The 22916-nt window shown below is 37.5% G+C and overlaps 1 protein-coding gene and 1 long non-coding RNA gene across 6 annotated transcripts; both read right to left on the reverse strand.

The window, feature by feature from the left end:
* Window positions 1–4476: 4476 nt before the first annotated feature.
* Window positions 4477–5601, reverse strand: LOC124542826. The gene is made up of 3 exons (XR_006967387.1): window positions 5342–5601; window positions 5008–5237; window positions 4477–4677 (listed from the first exon to the last, which is right to left on the reverse strand). It is a non-coding gene; the product is annotated as an uncharacterized LOC124542826 (long non-coding RNA).
* A 7781-nt stretch (window positions 5602–13382) lies between these two features.
* Window positions 13383–21433, reverse strand: LOC124542830. Of its 5 annotated transcripts, none has more exons than XR_006967395.1 (3): window positions 21105–21433; window positions 20075–20145; window positions 13383–13488 (listed from the first exon to the last, which is right to left on the reverse strand). XR_006967395.1 is itself a non-coding variant. In XM_047120713.1 (2 exons), the coding sequence occupies exons 1-2, from the start codon at window positions 18226–18228 to the stop codon at window positions 13448–13450; spliced, it is 303 nt and encodes a 100-aa protein (XP_046976669.1). In that variant the 5' UTR covers window positions 18229–18262; the 3' UTR covers window positions 13383–13447. The 5 variants fall into 5 exon arrangements, 1 of the variants encoding a protein (XP_046976669.1); XR_006967392.1 differs by having other exon boundaries at window positions 13383–13696; XR_006967394.1 differs by lacking the exon at window positions 13383–13488 and adding an exon at window positions 18262–18304.
* Between the last annotated feature and the right edge of the window lie 1483 nt (window positions 21434–22916).

Below are 22916 nucleotides of genomic sequence, written 5' to 3' on the forward strand. Positions count from 1 at the left end.
TACGGTAAATAGAACGTTTTTGGGCAATGGTATACGCATATATAATAAGATACCGGAAAATATAATCAATTTACCATTTTCAAAATTTAAAAATATTATTAAGACTAAATTAATAAATAAATCATACTATTCATTAAAAGAGTACTTTTTAGAAAGAAACGCCTGGAGTTAGGCTCGGGTTCCATCATAGGACGCTAATTACTGTCAATAACAGCATTGTAAATGTGTTTATTATAGTATAGTATAGGGCGCTGACAGCGGTGACAGTTTTTTGCTACGATATAATATTTAATAATTGGAGAAAAATAATAAAACAAGTAATTGCGATATAAAAACTTTATTAAACTCATATACAGTGTATCTTAAAGTAGTGACAGTGTTATTAGAAACTATTTATATAGGGAAGTGTTATAAATTAACATCTAATAGCACGAAGTGACGGTCAGCTGTTTGCGTACCCACCTTATGCAAAGTGTAGCAGCTCACGTATATTTTTTGCACTATTCCTACGTTCACTAACAATTTTTCCTTAATAATAACTTTATAATTGGCGTCTAAAAACAAAACACGGTAACTGGATTAACACAGTAAAATGGCAAACAAATGTAATAGCTGTGGAAAGTTCCTTGCGTTGGCTGATACGGTAAAATGTGTTCGCTGTTCCTTTTTATTTCATCGGACTTGTGCTGTCAATAAAAGCCCCGATTCTAAGGCACCGAAATGGATATGCAAGAGCTGTAAGCCGAAGCCATGCTCACCTGCCTCGGTCACTGCCTCGATATCCATGAGTGGAACAAATGAGCCAGACACTGATTCCCCGTTATTGCTGACACTCAAGGAGGACGCAGAAGTTGCCAATACACTGTTGGAGCAAATCAAATTGCTACGCAATGAGCTGGTGGCGGTGACACATGAGGTGTCTTCCTTTCGACAGGAACTCATGTATCTAAAAAATACAATGTCGGAAGTAGGCAAGCGAGTCGACAGCATAGAGATACGACTGTCTCGGCTTGAGGAGACATCCACGTCGAATCCGAATACCGGCCTCCTGGAGGAAATTGCGCATCTGAAGTCCGAGCTAAATGACCGTGATCAATCGTGCTTGACAAATGACGTCGAGATAACAGGCATAACGGAACGAGCAGGAGAGAATTTGCCGCATATTTTGGGGCTCGTAGCTTGCAAAATAGGCGTGCAGATTGATGAGAAGGATGTTGTTTACGTCGAACGCTCCGGCCCGCGACCGGCTCACGTGGAGAACAGTGAACGACTAAGGCCGCGCCCCATAGTCGTACGGCTGGCGCGTCGCGCGCTCCGCGAACAACTACTGCGCGCCGCACGCGTGCGCCGCGGGGCGGATTCATCGGGCTTCGAAATAGATAAGGAACCGAAGCGATTCTACATCAACGAGCGGCTGACGCGAGCAAACCGGTTCCTTTTCTTTAAAGCAAGGGAGGAGGGCCATAAGAACGGCTGGCGTTATGTATGGACCCGCGGGGGACGTATATATGCACGGCGTAGCAAGGAAACAGCAGCACACAGGATACGCTCGGAGGATGACTTAATGACGGTTTTTGGTCAAACGTCTATTTGAGTTTTAAATTTAACTATTTGTTTATGGACTCACAAATATTGTTTTTTGTTTTTTTAATTAGTTACTTTAACTACTTAAAAACAATATTAAGTATAGACACTTTTTCTGTGCATTGGTTTAGGTACAGTTTGTATTATATTTTTCTTGGAATTAAATTCGAAAACTTTTTAAAACGCGTAACATCTAATAGAAAATCAATAACAATAAAATTTAATCTATCTGCAATAATTCAAAGTAATGTTGTGTGCATTCAATTTGCCATCAAGTAATTACACATATACATATATATATAATATATTTTGGTTATAAATGATTAATCCACGACACTTAAAAGTTGGTTTTATAAATCCTGGGTCTCTTGGGACTAATCATGAGGAACTCATTGTTACCGTAGAAAGACACAAAGTAGACATATTAGGCCTTAACGAGACGTGGTTAAAAGCAGGCGAAGACGGGCGTGCGCCTAACATTGCAGGTTATAATCTTCGACATATACCAAGGCCACCAGGGGTACGAGCACGCGGTGGCGGAGTAGGATTTTATATAAGGCAGGGTTTAACCGTACGCACTCTTACTCATCCTCCCTCGTCCGTTGAGCAGATGTGGATAGGAATTAAAATCAAAGACAAGCAAATCGTAATAGGTACAGCCTATAGACCTCCATGGTTAAGTGTGCATACATTCTTCGATGCCCTGTATGAGACTCTGAGTACGTTTACATGGCGCGATCATCTAATAATAATGGGCGATTTTAACATTAATTTTCTTAACAATAATCACGTTAATTACAATATGATCACTGATTTTTTATCTTTTTTTAACTTAACTCAACATGTTACTGAACCGACGCATTTTACAAACCATAGCGAGACCCTAATTGACTTAATTTGCTCAGATACAAGTATATGCCGGGTATGGGTTGATCATATTAGTACATTAAGTAGCCACTCTTTCATTTCTTGCAAGCTTAGTATCGACAAAGATGTATTTCACTCTAAAAGCATTTGTATTAGAAACATTAAAGCTATTGACTGGAATGAGTTGGATAGGAATCTAGCGTTAATTAATTGGGAGTGCATTGCTGAACTTGAAAATGTTAATGATATGGTGGAGGAATTTAACAAGATAGTGCTTCGTGTTTATAATACTTTAGCACCTCTTAAATGTATTAGCATCAAAAATCGGCAATACCCGTGGATCACCGCTACCATCGAGTTTATGATGAAACTTAGGGACAGTGCGCACACACGTGCAACTAAAAATAAAAGCGATGTTCATCTCAGTTACTATAAACAATTAAAGAATTTAGTGAATCAGGCAATAAAAAATGAAAAAAGGCATACTTTGATATGTATGTGAATAAAAATATCAAAAATTCTCGGCTCTTATGGACGCATATAAAATATAATGTAAATATCAATAGGAAATGTGACATGCAGCTACCAGAACAATTACGTGATCCTAATAAAATAAATACCTTTTTTCTAACGGTTCCTGGCAAAAACTTTGTTCTCCAATCGGATATTGATTTCTTTCTAACGCATAAATTTGGACATTCAATATTTAATATAAATGTTGTTACAGAGACTGACATATTCAGACATATCAAGTCATTGCATACTAACGCCATCGGATCTGATGGCATCTCACTTGATATGTTATTACCTACGCTTCCTTATTCAATTCAATTAATTACAAATATCATAAATAAATCAATAACGACTAGTATTTATCCTAATCAATGGCATAAGTCCATAATTAAGCCCATACCAAAGAACAGTAACCCTACAGAACTAAAGGATTTACGCCCTATAAGCATCCTGCCCTGTTTGTCTAAAGTTCTTGAGAAAGTAGTTTGCAATCAATTAAGGGACTATCTCGAACTGAACAATATTTTGCCTTCAGAACAATCTGGGTTTAGAAAGAAAAGGAGTACTACAACCGCATTAGCTTATGTAGTGGACGATATCCTATCTGCTCAGGACAGGGGGGAGGCGACTATCCTTGTGCTTCTCGATTACTCGCGAGCTTTTGATACCATAAACACCACTCTATTACTTTCAAAATTAGCATACTATGGTTTTAGCTCAGAAGCTGTAGAGTGGTTCAAAAGTTATATGTCCGATCGCACTCAATATGTAGAAATAGGACGTGAGGATGGTAATGCTGATAAATCTGTCTGTAGCCAGGTAAACAGGGGCGTACCGCAGGGATCCATCTTGGGCCCTATTCTTTTTATAATCTACATATCAGACATAGTAAACAAAATAGAGAATTGTAAATTTCAGATGTACGCGGACGATATACAATTGTATATATCATTTAAACCAAGTGAGATAAGTTTAGCTTTGCACAAGCTTGGGCAGGACTTAGACCGTATCTCCAAATGGTCGGAGTCAAACACTTTGACTATAAATGCGGCCAAGACAAAATACATGATTTTTGGCACAGATCGTCAAATACAATTAGTTAACATTTATAACCCTAAAGTAGAGATAAGAGGTGAACATATTGAAAGGGTAACCGAGGCACGTAACCTAGGTGTACTAATGGACGAAAGACTTCGCTTTGAAAATCATATAAATAATATATCTAAAACTTGTTTTTATAGATTAAAGATCCTTTATCGTATAAGAGACTCAATTTCAACGAATGTCCTTATCAAACTATGCGAGGCCTTAATTTTGTCTAAGTTTAACTACGCTGACGCAGTTATAGGGCCCCGCTTACTTGCACGCACTAAAAAGGTAATACAGCGAGTGCAGAATGCATGCGCACGGTACTGTTTCAATATTCCACCTCGTACTCATGTTACGCCTTTTCTAAATAGTGCCAATATTTTAAAAATGAATTATCGTAGACAACTACACTTTGAATCGTTACTTTTTGGTGTTATTAAATATCAGATTCCTCCTTACCTATACCACAAACTACAATGGTTAAAAAGGAACAGTAATGAACATGTCACGCGAGCGTCACTTTTTATGCTAAAAATGCCCCAGCACAGAACTGCAGCGTTCCGAGGCAGCTTCAGGTATAACGCCACCAAGTGCTGGAATGATCTTCCACCTCCTTTGCGGGACCTGAAAACAATTTCAACATTTAAAAGTAAATATAAACAATACTTGCTAGATAAACAAAAAACTGAATGAGGATACTAGATACTCATTTATTATTTTTATTTTTTATTTATTTATTTTTTAAATAATTGTTCTATTATGAGTATGTATATATATATATATATATATATATATGTATATATGTTATGTTATAGTATGTACTCGTGTGTAGGTATTCAGTATTTAAAAATTGATATAAATTATGAAAATAAATTTTAACAGAATGTAATTATTATAATACACTAAGTATGTTTAGTTTACTTTAGGAATACGATTAATAGTAAGAGTAGGTACCTGTCTGTTTGCGGCCCGATAGCACTTGGAATGAGTCATGCCAGCGCTCGGTGACCGGTTGTTGTTGTTATTGTAGTTTTAAACACAATCTCCGACTCCAATTTTTTTTTTTTTTTTTGTATTGGATATTTAATATTCTTCCACAGGTTTAAATCTTCTTGGCGTTAACTTTCTGTCTAACATTAGTATTCTCCGTATAGTATTGTTTTTGATCACTTACACTTGAGAGCCTAGAATATAAATAAATAAAAAGTAAAGGACTTGGACCAGAGAAATATAATACAACTGAAAAGTTATGATCTTATCATATGTAATCCAAAAAATATTGACTTACCATTGCGATGTCTGTTTTTCTTTTTTTTTCCTATTACTTGTCATTGTTGCTATTTTATTTTTAATTACAAGTTGTGCCTATAATAAACGATAATTATAATTATTTAGTGCGGACGAGCAGTACGCACGACAGCTCAGCGCTAGAGGTGACGCTCAGACTGAGAGTGAGATGGAACATTAAGTCTACATTGTTATTGTTATATATAATTTTTTTCCCTTACATTAAAATTGCCGTTTAGTTGCTCCTATCTCATGTAGATATCTCACTCGCACAGCGTTCCGCTAGGACTGTTTATTGTTATCATTTTATTATTATTATTATTATTTTTTTTTAATTACTTTCGTTATATTATTGTAAGAATTTTTTTTTTTGCTTGTTTTTAGTGTTTAGATTTGCTTTGTATTACTTTTATTACTATTTTTTTTTTGTGTCACAGCTGTCAGCGCATACCTTCTGGAGACCGCTGAAAATCAGTTTAGAAGCATCATTGATGCTTCTTCTTTACTGAGCGAATCTCCATTTGGTATTGTTGTACTGCAGCACAATTTCTTTTTTCTTCCCTTTTTCTATTATAATATTAATATTTTTTTTGTGTAATTCTAATTTATTGTGTTTTTTATACTGTTTTTATATGTTAATAAGATTGTTATTGTGTTGTAGTGCAACTTGAACAATAAATCTTTATTATTATTTGAAAAGAGCAACTATGCGAGTTTCTTGCCGTTTCTTCTCGCTAGAAGCTGCTTTCCGAAACGGTGGTAGTATTTGATTATTGACGATTCAAAAACGCTTCAATGTGAAGTTTACTTGAATAAAATTGATTTGATTTGATTTGATTTGATTTGATTTGATTTGATTTGGAAATTATGCAATTGGATTACCAGCTTTTTGGCAGATCGGAGCATCAAGGTCGTTGTCGACGGTGCATGCTCTGACTTAAAATTCGTCAATGCTGGTGTTCCACAAGGCTGCGTTCTATCACCCACTCTGTTTCTTCTACATATCAATGATTTGTTGCAAATCGGGAACATTCATTGCTATGCAGACGACAGTACCGTTGACACCTTATACACCGGCCGCGCTAATATTTCTCGGGAAAACGTCGAAGAGAACCGGAACAAACTTGTGTCTGAAATCGAGTCTTCGTTAAACGAAGTCTCGAATTGGGGCCGGCTAAATCTAGTCCATTTCAACCCCAAAAACACGCAAGTTTGCGCGTTAACCGCTAAAAAAACACCATTTGTCGTATCTCCACGATTTGAGGACATTCCGATAGCCGCTACAGGTAGTATCGGAATACTTGGCGTTGATATTTCGAACCTTGTTCAGTGCCGCGGTCAATTGGAAGGCAAAGCCAAATTGGCTTCAAAAAAGCTGGGCGTGCTCAGCAAGGCGAGACAGTATTTCACGTCGGCCCATCGCCTAAAACTTTACAAGGCGCAAATTCGGCCTCACATGGAGTACCGCTCTCACCTCTGGGCGGGTGCTCCCCAATACCAGCTCCTTCCATTTGACCGCATCCAACGTAGAGCGGCTCGAGTCATCGACGATCAAGCCCTTTCTGATCTCCTTGATCCTTTGGCTTTGCGTAGAGATGTCGGATCACTCTGCATCTTCTACCGAATTTTTCACGGGGAATGTTCCGAGGAATTGTTCGGATTAATCCCGGCTGCTGAATTTCACCTTCGGACATCTCGCCAAAATTCTAAGTTTCACCCGCACCACCTTGATGTCCGAAAATCCACACCAGCGCGATTTCTCAGACATTTTCTGCCTCGCACAACCACTTTGTGGAACCAGCTTTCGCCGGCGGTTTTTCCGAACAGATACGACATGGGAACCTTCAAGAAAAGAGCGTACTCCTTTTTGAAAGGCCGGCAACGCATCTGCAAGCCCCCTGGTGTTGCAGATGTCCATGGGCGGTGGTAGTCACTTTTCATCAGGTAAGCCTCCTGCTCGTTTGCCACCTATGCCAAAAAAAAAGAATCAATAAAATGTAGTGTTTATGAACCGGAAACTTTAATTGACTGTAACTGCCTTGTAAAATGTAGTGTTTAGAAATAAAACACGGACTCGATGTATAACCTTTTACTGCGCAGACACGAATCAACCGTCTCACATACTTTTTTAATAATACCCCCATTACAATATACAATATTCCTCCACCAATATTTACAAACTATTTAAATAAAGTCTTAGCACTTTTTAATATTTTTGGTTCGTGTTTTCCGCATAGGGTAACTTCGAACATATTCTGCAGATTCCGGAATCTTTGCGGAATTTAAAACAGAATCAGCTCCTTCCTCTCCCGTGGAAACCGATGGATCAGATACTACATCAGAGCCAGCATCAAGGCCTTCCACCCTTTCTTCAGTATCAATACTAACTGGAACTAATTCGGCTAAAGAGCAAGGAGTATTGGCAGCTGGTGGCGATATGTTCGTAGCATTTGGAATAATTGACTCCAATGCAGGTTCAGAGCGTTCAAAATTCGAATGTTTTTGTGTTATTACATCACCTATAATACTTATTTCGTCAGAATCAGACGTATCAAAGTGACCTTTATATGCCAACATTTGGTCTATATGTTTTTTAACATAAGTCTTAAATTCGGGAACATATATAACAAAAAGCCTAGAACCTATTTTCTTCTTAATTATGCCTAACTTCCACGTATGTTTATTTCCATTATTATAATAATGTCTTATCAACACTTTATCACCTATTACAAAAGGTATCTTCCGGTAACCACCATATTCCTTACGTTGTAATATCTGTTTCGAACACACATTATCATGGGCTTTGGACGCTAACGACATTGATAAAGGGAACATTTTGATCGAGCGCATAAAATCTAGCCTAGATAGAAATTTTCGACCTATCATTAACTCTGCAGGGGAGAATCCCGTAGTACAATGCTTAGAATTCCTATAATCGAATAAAAACTTTAGTAACTTGATTTCGATCAATTTTTGGCTATTGGTTTGTTTTAAAATTAATCTCAGACTTCTTTTTACTGTCTTCATATTTACCGTATTTTCTGCTTGCCCGTTCGATGCCGGGTGATATGGTGCAATCGTGACATGTTGTATGTTATTGGACATACAAAAACTATCAAATTGACGCGAACAAAAATTAGTCGCATTGTCCGTGACAATCGTACGAACTAAACCGAACCTGCTAAATAATTAACATAATTTTACGATAACTGCATCGCTATGCGTTGTGAACATATAAAAACATTCCACCCATTTAGAATGTGCGTCCACTGCAATTAGAAAATTTTTACCATTTATCGAGAACATATCGAGATGAACCCGCTCCCACGGCTGCTTCGGGTACGACCACGGCGCTAAAGGGGCACGCGCCAGTGCGTCTCGTAATGAAGCGTATATACTACATGATCCTATTTTCTGTTCGATATGTGCGTCTATGTTGGGCCACCACATACGGGCGCGCGCTTCCGTTTTTGTCTTAACGACACCGAAATGGGAAGAGTGTAATTCATCCAAAATTTGTTCTCGGAATAAAGTTGGAACAATTACCTTATGCCCTCGTAAAATGCAATTATTTTCCAGTGAGCTGGTTATAGGCCCTAGATAAGTCTAATTTTGAAAACTCTATACCCCCGTGTAGCTTAGCAAATATATCCTCAATTCTTGGTAAGGGGTAATTATCCATATAAAGAAATTTATTTAAAGTAACTGAAAAATCACCACATATCCTAATATTTCCATCTGAGCGCAAAACCGGAACAATAGGAGTTGCGAACTCTGAATGATCGACTTTTTCTAAAATACCCAAATCAACTAATCTCTTTAATTCTATCTCGATTTTACATTTTAATGCTAACGGTACCGGTAGTGGCTTGAAAAATTTTAATTGCGCCTCTGGTCTTATTTTTAATGTAATTTTAAATTTATTAAAACTGCCTAATCCGTTAGAAAATAATTTAGAATATTTTTGTATTAATATATTGCTAATTTTATCTTCCTTAATATTATTACACTTTATTTGACAATTGTAAATTAAAATCAGAAATAAAATCACGACCCAATAGCACTGGTTGCCTTAAATTGGTTTTTACAACATATATCTTAAGCAATTGCTTGTGACCTTCATAACGCACTAACAATAACAAATAACCCAACGGCTTCATTTGGCTATCATTATAACAATTAAAAACAACACGACACGATTGCAGTTTATACCTTTGCGAAAAAAATTTATCATAAACATGTTTCGGTAGAATTGACACAGCACTGCCGCTGTCTATTTTACATATAATATTTTCGCCCCCTATTGAAACTATTTGTTGCATTGGCGCTCCATTCATACATTTAATATTAAAACATTTAAAATTACCTTCAACAAGGTCGTTATCGCCCATTTCCACAAAGTTATTATATTTAATTTTATTTGCTTTACACATACGTTGTAAATGACCTTTTACATTACAGCTACGACATGTATAATTCTTATAACGACATTGATCCTTTATATGATTTTTGTAACCACACCCTACACAGCACTGTTTTACGTTAGAAACACTCGAAGCACTATTCTTCGGCGGCGTGCGGGCCCTCACCGCAAACACGGTGCCGCTGCCGCTCGGAGTCCCTTGCGCTTGCACCAGCGCGCCGTCCTGTGACGACGTTGGCTCATTGCGCGCACTCTGCAATGCCATGCGCGCACAGCGAACACTCGTAGCTAATTCCAACGCCTTGTTGAATGTCAGATGTTCAATGTTTTCGGCGAACAATTTCTCCTTCTCCTTAACGTTTTCTAACCCCAATACAAATCTATCCCGTAATGCCGTATCAAGGTCAGATTTAAACTCGCAGTATTGTGCAAGACTTCGCACTCGCGCAGCCCATTCAGCCCAGCCCAGCCTTATAAAACATATATCTTTCAGCAAAAGTACTTCTTTTAGACATAAAATGGTTATTTAGCTTTTCCACTAAGCTTCCATATTCTATCTGTTCAAGATCGATTGGGAAAACTAAATCCTTTGCGACGCGGTAAGTGTCCTCGACAAAAGCAGTCAGTAAAAGTGCACAACGTTTAACGCCGCTCTTATCATTCACTTCGTTAATATTATTAACTGTACAAAATTGATTGAAACGACTGATGAAAACTCGCGGCTCGACACTCGATCGTAGTAAACGCGCGCATTGTTATTAATTTGTTTACGTACGTCTTATCGCGGTACCCGCTAGGTTTTTACCTGCGGGCGCCTTGCGCACATCTGTTGACCGTCGATTACAATAATAATGGACGAACAATATGAATACGAGAATGAGTATGAAAACAACAATATACGTCAATCTAATTATTTGAGCGAAAATGAGATGGTAGCGGATATAATAGAAGTAGTACCAAAACAATTAGAGGCATCACAGGAAGTAAGTAAAGATGACGGGGAACAGAAAGCCAGCAAAAGGGACAGAGAAGAAGATGAAGAAGACGAATGGAAATTGGTTCAAAAAAAAAAACGAAAAGAAGTATAAATCTAGAACCGATAAAGAATTCTTTGAAATTTATATTTCATCCCGAGAAAAGTTACCGAAACTTTTCTGTAATGAAGGAATAATAAATATCGAGAAAATTAAATACATTAACCCATTTAAGATAAGAGTCGACGTTGTTAATAAAGTTATGATACATAAGATTGAACAATGTAAAAAGTTTATAGATCTAGGATGGAGAATTCAGAGAGCCATGGAGGTTAATCTTTCTTATGGAGTGATTAAGAATGTAGATATAGAATTGTCAGAAGAAGAGATTATAAAAAGTATTGTTTGTCCAAATGCAGGAGAACTGATTTCTGTAAATAGACTTTTACGTCGAAATCGAGAAGGGGATGACTGGAAACCTAGTGAATCCATACGTCTATGCTTTAAAGGATCCTATCGTCCGTCATACGTATGTGTCGATGGGCTAAGAATCCAAGTCGAACCTTATGTATTTCCGGTGACACAATGCTCTCGGTGTTGGAAGCTTGGACACACTTCGAAACGATGTTCAAACGCAAAAATTGTATGTCCAAAATGTGGTGATAACCACCCTAATTGTGATACTACAATATTTAAGTGTAGTAATTGTGGAGGCCGACATATGTCTTTGTTGCGCTCTTGTCCGGCATATCGAAAAGAGAAGAGGTTAAGGGAGTTAATGGCGGAATTTAACTGCACGTATAGAAAAGCTCTGACCTTATACGTACCAACCGAGTCTCATAAATTGGAAAATAATAAATCCAATGTTAATTCAAATAATAAACCCACAAGTAATATGTTTGACATTTTACCACAAGAATCTACTCCAATAGTATTCAGACAAGTCCCAACATTTGCTGATATTGTAAAAGAAACCTCTACTACGCCTAAAAATAAAAAAAAAATAAAAAAACATTGTCTCATTCTTTAGGAAAACACAATGGGTTCGAAGAAGATCTTTCTATTGAGTTGGATGAAAATTTAAATAGTAATACAGATAAAAAAGATGAAAAGAAAAGAGAAATTAAATTTAGTGAACTTTTAAGTAGATTAAAAGAGATTTTATTTTTAAAAGATGAGTCATTTCAAGAAAAAGTGCAAAGTGTCATTAAGTGTTGTATAGAATGGGTGATATTAGTGATAGTCGAAAATATGTCAGATTGGCCAATGCTGAAGTCACTTATTGAATATTTGAAATAATAATGGCTGAAAGTTGTAAGTTAATTAAGCTCAATATTATACAATGGAATTCACAAAGCCTTCGTCCAAAGTCTTTGACATTAGAACAATTGTTAATTCAAGAAAAGATTCACATTGCTGCACTTAGTGAAACGTGGTTAGAACCGGATAGCCATCTTAAAATAAAAGGTTATAATATGTTCCGTAGGGATATGGATGATTCTTATGGAGGAGTAGCAATATTGGTTCATAATTCCATTACATCAACTTTGAAGAATAATTATAGTAGCACGAATGCTGGCATAGAAATGATTGTAGTGAAAGTTTTTAATTACGAACATGAAAAAGTATATAGCATCCATTTATTGCTCCCCATCCGTACGAACTTCTAAATCAGATTGGGAGAACTTATTTAACCTTTTAGATAGTAATACTCTAATTTTGGGAGACTTTAATGGTCACCATGGTAATTGGTCAAACAAAACAGATTTGCGCGGTTCTCAGATTCATGATGCACTTATAGATAGTTGTTTCGTAACTTTAAATGACAATAATAGCCCTACGCGTATCAAACTTGTAAATAATAATATACAACAGTCTTCCCCCGATTTGTCTATAGTTTCATCCGACATTGCAATGAAACTTAAATGGAGAACTATAAATGAAAGTTTAGGTAGTGATCATCTTATAATTAAGATAACGACACAATGGGAAAAAGGGTTTGAGTATAATATACCTCTTCGACGTAATTATAAAAATGCTGACTGGTCATCCTACACAGAATTTTTGGAAAAATTATTTCGTGAATTTTCTTTTGTTACTGATGACCCCCAAAAATTATATAATAACTTTCTAAATGCTATTAATACGGCGGGTGATCGTTTTATTCCATTTATTAAGATTAACCGTAATCCGACCTGTAATTTTACACCTAAACCATTTTGGAATGTATCGTTATCAAAACTTGTAGCAGATAGACGGCTCGCTCTTTCCTTTTTTCGGCGTAACCCAATCCCACGGAACTTTAAGATTTTACAGGAAAAAATTAGTAATACTCAAAAAATTATGCGTAAGTATCAATATAAATTAAGAAACGATTATTATACTTCAATTGATAGCAGGGTAACTCAAAGTGAGATGTGGTATAAAGTGAGTTGGTTAAAAGGGTCTAAAAGACCAAGTGTTGGAGTCGATATCTCGGTGGAGAAGAATAAAAGAAAGTGGACTGTATAAAATGTTGTAATTCGCGATCAACGTAGTACAAGTGAAGAAAGATGGGAACGTGATAAGTGTGCGCGTCGAGCGATGTTTCAGCTGACTACTAGACGGGCGTTGGCCGCCGCGGTGCCCCCCCCTGCCACTCGGGCAATGACCGCTGCGTCCCTTTCTGTAGTACGCGTGCCTCTCACTCGCTCCATGTTGAGTGTATGACTCAACATACTCCCCCGGTTGAAGTGTCTTCAACAGCAGTGACTGGAAGAGGGCAGATGGTATTAAAAGCACGGCGTAAGACGCCTCTACGTGTGCGGATGTCGGCAACCCTTCCGATACCATCCTTTCCTGGGAGGACCTTTATGATACTGCCCAATGGCCACATCAATGGAGGTGACGTCTTGTCCTTGATGACAACAAGATCTCCTTCCTTTAGCTCGCCTGAAGACCGGCACCATTTGGTTCGTTCCTGAAGCCATATGTTAAATTTATATAACGAAATAATAATTTAATTACTACTAGCAACATCTGTCTCTAGATATGTCAACCCTATTTGTTCTGTCATTGTGTCTTCCGTTCAAATAAAAACTGTTCAGTCTGTAAAAATTCAACGAGTGTTTCATTAGGTTATGGGCCCAGTCCCGCTAAATTCAGTAAAAAGTATTAGTTTTCTGCAGTGAAATGGCTGGTAGTTACATCGTAAATGTTCCTAAACTCAAGGGACGCGAAAACTACGACGAGTGGGCTTTCGCGGTTGAGAATTTTATGATATTGGAAGGCGTTGATATCAACAAGAAAGATGGCGAAGCAGCAACTAGCGTCGAAGATCAAAAGGCAAAAGCGAAATTAGTAATGACCATCGATTCATCCCTGTATGTGCATATAAAGTGTGAAAAAACAGTGCACGGTGTTTGGACAAAGCTAAAATCGCTGTTTGATGATTCGGGTTTTACACGCAGAATCAGTTTGTTGCGAACTCTCATCTCTATACGGCTCGAAAATTGCGATTCAATGACGGCGTACATAACTCAGCTCATTGATACGGCGCATAAATTGAAAGGAACGGGCTTTGATATTAATGAAGAATGGGTAGGTTCATTGTTATTGGCGGGACTACCCGACAAATTTTCGCCAATGATAATGGCCATAGAGCACTCGGGTATCGCCATTTCCGCTGACGTGATAAAAACAAAATTGATGGACATGAGTGATAATGTTGGCAGTACTGAAACAGAAAGTGCATTTATAACGGCTAAAAACTGGCAACGGAAAAAAATTGGCAAAACTGGAGATACGTCAACGTCAAATCGACCTGTCAAACCTATTAAATGTTACAAATGTAAACAAATTGGTCATTACAAAAACCAATGCCCACAAAATAAAGAAAAGCAAGTAAATGCATTTAGTGCAGTTTTCCTCAATGGCAGTTTCAGTAAACAAGAATGGTATATCGATTCGGGAGCCAGCAATCACATGATGATATGTCAGGAAAACATCAAAAATACGTCACATAACCTAACAACAAAGGAGATTATAGTGGCTAATAAAACGACTATGCCAGTGTTGTGTTCAGGAGATACACAGATTACGACGGTTGTTGAGAATTCAGAACATGATATTTTGGTCAAGGATGTGTTATGTATACCAAATCTCACCACTAACCTTTTGTCGGTCAGCCAGTTGATAAAGCATGGCAACAAAGTAAGTTTCCAACAAGAACATTGTTACATCAGAAATCGGCAGAACGAGTTGATTGGCATAGCACAGTTGGTGAATTGAGTATACAGACTTAACACTCGGCCAGCATATTCATTAGCAGCTTCAGCTAGAACAACCTCAGATGTAACATGGCATCGAAGACTCGGTCATATTAATAGTACAGACATGAATGCAATGAAAAATGGTGCTGTTGAAGGTTTAATGTATAACAAAAAGGCTAACATTGGCAAGTTCAACTGCACAGTGTGCTGTGAGGGCAAGCAGACAAGGTTACCTTTTCCACAGAGCAGTCACAGAAGTGAAAAAGTCCTCGAGATTGTGCATGCAGATGTGTGTGGCCCAATGGAGAACAAATCAATAGGTTCATCCAGATATTTCTTGCTATTTGTTGACGATTATAGCAGGATGTCATTCGTGTATTTTTTGAAAAATAAAAGTGAAGTATTTGCCACTTTCAGAGAGTTCAAGAATATGGTTGAAAAACAGACGAATTCCAGTATTAAGACCTTAAGGACTGATAATGGCACAGAATTTTGTTCAAATGAAATGAGAGATTGTTTGAAACAAAACGGCATCATTCATCAGAGAACCAATCCTTACAGTCCAGAACAAAATGGAATGTGTGAACGTTTTAACCGAACTATTGTTGAAAAAGCAAGGTGTCTGTTATATGATGCTAAATTAGAGAAAAAGTTCTGGGCAGAAGCAGTACATACAGCTGTATATTTAAAAAACCGATCAATAGCTTCAGGACTGCACCGGAAGACACCTTATGAACTTTGGCATGGTCGAAAACCAAATATCAGCCACATACGAGTATTTGGTAGTATAGTAATGTCACATGTTCCTAAAGAGAAACGCCTGAAGTGGAACAAAAAGGCAGAAAAACATTATCTTGTTGGATACGCAGATAAGGTGAAGGGCTATAGGCTATATAACCCAAAGACCAACAAAGTAATAACAAGCCGAGATGTTACAATAATAGAACGAAATGATAACCCAGAAAAAATACAAGCAGTAGTTGAAGAGAATCTAAGCGCACCAGCAAATCCTGCCGAGCAACATGAAGACCAGACCAGCTCCGACTCTGATGAATCTACTAGTACAGTAATATCAAAGGATGATAGTACTTATGTAGAAGAAGAACCATCTACTAGTTCCTCAGAAGAGTTTTTCGATACTGTACCATTGAGAGAATTGAAGGACCTTAATCAAATGACTAAACCGAAGGCAGAAGTAAGACAAAGAAAGAAGCCAGAGAGATACGGTTGCAGTAATATGTGTGTTGAAGCAGATTTTAATCTGTATGGAGACCAGATAACATATGAAGAGGCTATAAGCGGTCCAGAGGCAGAAGAATGGTGTCAGGCTATGAAGGAGGAGCTCAAGTCATTCCAAGATAACAAGGCATGGGAAGTGGTGGATAAGCCAAATAAAGCTACAGTGGTTCAGTGTAAGTGGGTGTTTAAAAAGAAATTAGACAAGTGTGAAAAAGTGAGATATCGTGCGCGTTTGGTGGCGAAGGGCTTCATCCAAAAAGCAGGTATAGACTACAAAGAGACATTTTCCCCTGTGCTTCGATACTCTACTCTAAGACTTTTATTTGCATTGAGTGTCAAATATGACCTAGATATAACTCACCTAGATGTTACCACAGCATTTTTAAATGGCTATTTGGATGAAACTGTCTATATGAAATTACCAGAAAATTTTGTTTGTCAGAATAGAGAAAATAAACTACTAAAGTTGAATAGGGCAATCTATGGCTTGAAGCAATCTGCTCGGGCATGGTATAAACGAGTAGATGATTGTTTGCAAGGATTAGGTTATAAAAAGTCTTTGTATGAGCCGTGCTTGTTTGTTAAGCAGAACGAGAAATCTAAAACATTTATAGCTCTGTTTGTTGATGACTTTTTTATTTTTTCTAACTGTAAAATTGAAACTGAATGTCTAAAAACTGAATTAAATTCAAAATTTAAGTTAAAAGATTTAGGAGAAATCCGACAATGTTTAGGCATGAGGGTTAGAAAAGAAAACAATGTTTTGATTGTAGACCAAGAACAATTTGTTGAACAGTTGTTAAGGAGATTTAACATGGAAAATTGTAATCCAATAAATACACCAATGGAAGTAAATTTGAAACTTAAAAAGGAAGATATTTGTTCCACTAAATATCCCTACTCCCTTCTATACGACGAAACCGTTGCAAGTTGGAGACGTTGGAGCTGTGGACTTGTGAATGTGGCAGCATGATTAAAGATCGCCCAATGAGAAAGTGTGAAGGAGTCAAAGGGGTAAGGTTAAACTCTAGGTGAAGGCGCTGCTCTGGTAGGTTACCCATAATCGGTCGAATTGTATTAGCCTTAATCCTACAACACCTAACGCAATGATGTGTAACCCTTTTTGCTAAGTTTCGTCTCCCAATAGGCCAATAGTGATGACGAATACTGGCAAGTAGCAATTGAGGTTCGGCGTGCATTAGTTTGATATGGTACATGTTAAATAATAATTTACAAATGTGGTGAGAGCTTGATAAAAGAATGGGGTGCTTAACGTTATAATCGTAAAATGAATTTTTAAGTCTGCCTCCTATGCGAATTAATTTTGTATCCATGTCTAAGAACGGCGATAGGGATAACAATTTATTTTTTGCAGGTAACGGTTTACCTGAAATTAACAATTTGTATTCTTCGGGAAATGACTCCCGTTGACTATGTTTTAATATTTGATTTAAAGATAAATTTAATTCAAATTACTTTAATTCCGCATTCAGATGACTGTTTTTTACATTTATTTATAAAACGCAAGATATATGAAACGACTCTCTGTAATTTATTAAAGCTGAATAATTAGAATAAAAATTTAAAAACATGTTTTCTTGTTTAATGTCAACATGATGAGAAACTACAATTTCAGATGTATTATTTTATAATTGATGAGGGAAGTTAGGCCAAGAAGATGGACTTTTTTGTAAAAACTGTGGACCTGACCACCACAAAGAAGATGATGACAACTTGTCAGCTCTAAGTCCGCGCGAAGCGAGGTCTGCGGGGTTCTCAAGAGACGGAACGTAACGCCATGAACATGGGACATGTCTTGAATTTCACAAACGCGATGACGAACAAAGGCTTTAAGTTGAGTTGGCGATGTAGATAGCCAACCCAAGACGATTGTAGAGTCACACCAAAATATGGACTCGTCGATATGTAGAGTCAATGATTGACATACCTTTGTATGTAAGCGTGACCCTAATAATGCAGCGCAAAGTTCCAGCCGAGGCATCGTGGTTGGCTTGATTGGAGCCACCTTAATCTTAGCAGTAAGAAGATGCACGTGAACTCTGCCATCCAATGACTCGCTGCGAACATATACACATGCACCATAAGCCTTTTCAGAGGCATCTGAAAACACATGGAGTTGTATAGTTTTTGGCGAGTCACAAACCACCCATCTAGGTATTTGTATGGCATTTAAAAGGGGTAAACTTTTTTGAAAGTCGCACCAAATACTTTGAATGTTAGCTGGAACAGGCTCGTCCCATGAACATTTAGCAAGCCAAAGTTGTTGCATAAGTATTTTTGCTTCAGCTATGCAGGGAACCACAAGACCGATGGGGTCAAAAATTTGTACGATGACTGATAATATTTGACGTTTTGTGACCTTCTCAGTGGAAGTTAAATTAATAAAAAATGAAAATGTGTCACGAGAACACTGCCAGTTAAGACCTAATGTCTTAGACATCTCGTTGTTGCTAAGATCTACGATATCTGATATACCATGATTACCGTATAGAGACACTAGTACTTCGTTTGAGTTAGACTACCATTTCCGTAAATTATATCCAGCTGTCTGAAGAACAGCGATGATTTGGCGACATTGATTTACGGTAGCTGTAACAGACGAAGCACCAGATAAGTAATCATCAACATAGAAGTCAAGAGCTATGGTAAATTTATTTGCTTGATCTCTACTTTCTTCAGCGAGTTGAATTAAGCATCTAGTGGCTAAGAAAGGCGCTGAAGCAGTGCCATACGTCACAGTGTTTAAAGTGTATGTTTTCAAAGGATGCATAGGGCTCTCTCTCCAAAATACTTGTTGTAAGGAACGCTGGCTACTACTTACAAGTGTTTGAAGATACATCTTCTCGATGTCCGCGCTGACTACAATTTTATGCTGACGGAAACGAAGGAGAATTGTTAGCAAATCATCTTGTAAAGTAGGGCCAATCATTTGAATGTCGTTTAATAATTTACCTGTAGTTGTCTTCGCGGAGGCATCAAACACGACTCTTAATTTTGTGGTAGAGCGCAACTCTTCTAAGACACCGTGATGAAGCAAATAATATGAAGGCTCAGATGTAGAGCCGCTTACCTGCTCTATATTCTCGCTCATGTGCCCTAAGTCGATGTATTCTCTCATGAAGTTTATGTAGAGATTTTTAAGATGACTATCTCGCTCCAGACGACGCTCGAGTGATAAAAATCGACGTTTGGCCATGGCTTTTGAATCCCCGAGCACATCAGGCGACTCTTTAAAGGGTATACTTACGACGAAACGTCCATCTGGATTACGATAAGCAGTATCTTTAAATAATTGTTCGAATGATCGTTCTTCAGAGGTTAAATTATGTTTCATAGATACAGAATCTAACTCCCAAAAACGGCTTAAGTCGGGTTGCATATGATCAACAAGCATACATAACTCAGAAGACGAATTATAATGAGCGACTGAACCCGAAATGAGCCAACCAAATTTTGACTCTAGCAAAGTGGGCAAATGTTTACCTAATGCAATACGATTCGCGCCTATTATGCTCCAAAAGACTTCCGCGCCAACAAGTATGTATGTCTATTGACGACGGAACATGGTAGTTAGGATCGGCAAGAAGAATGTTCGTAGGTATAGGTATACTACTTACGTCGATATACGAATTACGAATTGAAGATGAAATTTTTGAGAGAACTAGGCAATTAATTTTAATTGTGAAATCTCCCTTGAAAGATTGAATGGAGATTGAACAAGTTTGCGAACTATCAGATGTTTGTTGATTAATACCAATAACCCTAGAAGGATTATAATAAGTAGAAATATGAAGCTTACGAATTAAGTCATCGGAAATGAAATTAACCGTGCTTCCATTATCCAATAAGACTCTCGCAGTATGGAGGTTGCCCTTGGCGTCCACCACCTTCACGAGCGCTGTGGAAAGGAGAACAACAGACGAATTAGACGAGTTATTTACAGAAAGAGAAATGTTTGGTGTGTCGTGAGAAATTGCACTATTCTCTATATGAAGTAAAGTGTTATGTTTTTCACGACAATATTTGCAATGGCCTAATTTGCACTTCGAGGCATTGTGACCTGGACGAAGACAATTAAGACATACTTTGACTTCGTGAGCTTTTTTAATGCGTGATTGTACAGATAAGTTTTTAAATTTTTCACATGCAAAAATAAAATGATTTTGATGACATAGAGGACATGATATATTTTTTATTTTATTTTCAGTTGATACTACGAAACTTTTAGATCTATTATTAATGTTATTCTTAAATTCGCTTTTCAATTTTAATGAATTTGACTCCTCTAGAGTCTCTAGCAAGTCTATTACTTAAAAATGAAATAAATAGTGAAAGTGTAGGAGGCTCAGACAAGGTATTTCTGTGCTCTTCCCACTCACGACTCGTTACTTGGTCTAACTTGGATGCCATAATGTGTATTACTAGTGTGTCCCAGTACTAAACAGGTTGATCGAGTGTTAAAAGGGCTCTCAGATTTTTATTTGTTGTGTCGATAATATGACGTAAACACTTACTGGACTCTCTGCTGATTGCGTCCACATTAAAGAGTGCTTGCACATGGTTGTTGACAAGTAATCTTTTATTGTCAAACCTCTCACAGAGTAACCGCCAGGCAGCGTCATAGTTATCTGATTTAAAGTGTAAATTGTCTATAACTAATAATGCACTACCCATTAATGAAGCTCGAAGATAATGTAACTTATTTATTTTATCAATGTTATTATTATTGTGAATTATTGAAATAAAAGTATCTCTAAATTCCAACCAATCATGATAGCTACCGGAAAATTTTGGCAAATCAATCTAAGGTAAACGTACTGAGCTTTGTGTTTGTGTGTTATTAGCACAAGAACCCACCTCGGAATTGGCATCCGCCTTGAGAAATTGTCGAGAACTGCTTATCAGCTGGCGCGCAGAGGCCACCAAGTTGTAGAACTGAGTCTCAAATTCTTCACGCTCCGTATATTGTTCTTCAAGAACGTCCGCCAACGTTTCCAAGTCATTCTGTAGTGCGTCGTATTTTTCGTATAAGCCTTCGAAAATGTTAAGTCGATATTCAATTTCAATGACTTGCAATTCACTTAACTTTTCACAAGATTTTGAAAAATTGATATAAGATGCAAACTGAGTAAGCTTAGCTTTTATTGATGCACGCTTCTTAATTAAGCTTTTAAAATCAGACATTTTTTTTTAGAAAATCTGAGCAAAAATAAAAATAAGCAAAGCTTAACTAGCCTATTAAGCAAAGTCACTATCCTGCGAAGCTTAGCAATGAAATGTGCAATGAAGATATCGCTATAAATTTTTTTCAGGCCCAAAGCGTGTCAATCAAAAGTGCTTAGTAATGTTATGAAGTTTATCTAATGCAAACACAACTTAAAATAAACAAAAAAATGATTGCGTATTCTGATGAAAACAATTAAATAAGCTTTTTTATGGGATGGATGAAGAGATGAAAATGCGAAAAAATATGAAGAAAAATGAATATAAATAAAATGAAAAACAAAGAAAAAATATAAAATGTGACAATAATGATATGGAATGTAATGTAAATGGATTGAAGATATGAAAATGATTATGGGAATGAAAATGGATGATTATGAGAAAATAAAAGGAAATATATGGAACAATCTCACGGGTTTTCTTTGCAATCCACTGATGACTGCGGCGTGTAGAACTATGTCAATCTTCTGTACACGATGACAAACCAATGTCGTAAAATTGCTTCTTTTCTGATGGTCTTTGTTCTCGTTGTCCTAATGATCCTATTTCTTACTGCGCCCAACGACGTGAAATCCTCCAAGACGGTTGATATAAATCCGTGTAGTCTTCCACGACGTCTAAAAGCAGAAAACTGAAGCGAGACTTCGATGACGATGTCTTGAACCCGATGACCGCGCCCTAACGGTGGCCGTTCAAAGTTCGACTTCTTGACGATCTTGACCTACGGCAGCTATCCAATTTTGAGGCTCGATGGACCAATGTTGGAGTCGATAGCTCGGTGGAGAAGAATAAAAGAAAGTGGCCTGTATAAAATGTTGTAATTCGCGATCAACGTAGTACAAGTGAAGAAAGATGGGAACGTGATGCGTGTGCGCGTCGAGCGATGTTTCAGCTGACTACTAGACGGGCTTTGGCCGTCGCGGTGCCCCCCCCCTGCCGCTCGGGCAATGACCGCTGCGTCCCTTTCTGTAGTACGCGTGCACTCTCGCTCACTCGCTCCATGTTGAGTGGATGACTCAACACCAAGATCTTTTGTGGGTAAATCAGCTGCCACTGAGCTTTTGCATAGTTTAACTCCTGATTTTGTATCTCCAAAGGAACCTTATTTTAAAGTTATTAAAAATAATTTAGACATACAAATCTCTAGACAAGAGTTAGAACATTGCTTGCTTCACAAAGATACATCTCCCGGAAGTGATAATATTTCTTATTCGATGTTGGCTCATTTACCTTTCAATGGAAAATCCATTTTGCTAAAAATTTTTAATTATTTTTATTCAATTAGCTTTGTACCACAGTGGCAAGATGTTACCATCGTTGCAATCCCAAAGCCGGGAAGAAATCCAGAGTCTTTTGGCTCTTTACGTCCCATATCCCTCATGTCATGTATATGTAAAGTATTCCATAGTATTTTAATTAGACGACTGGAGTGGTACATAGAAAGGA

This window comes from Vanessa cardui, chromosome W (genome assembly GCF_905220365.1).
Source record: "Vanessa cardui chromosome W, ilVanCard2.1, whole genome shotgun sequence".
In the NCBI taxonomy this organism is placed as follows: Eukaryota; Metazoa; Arthropoda; class Insecta; order Lepidoptera; family Nymphalidae; genus Vanessa; species Vanessa cardui.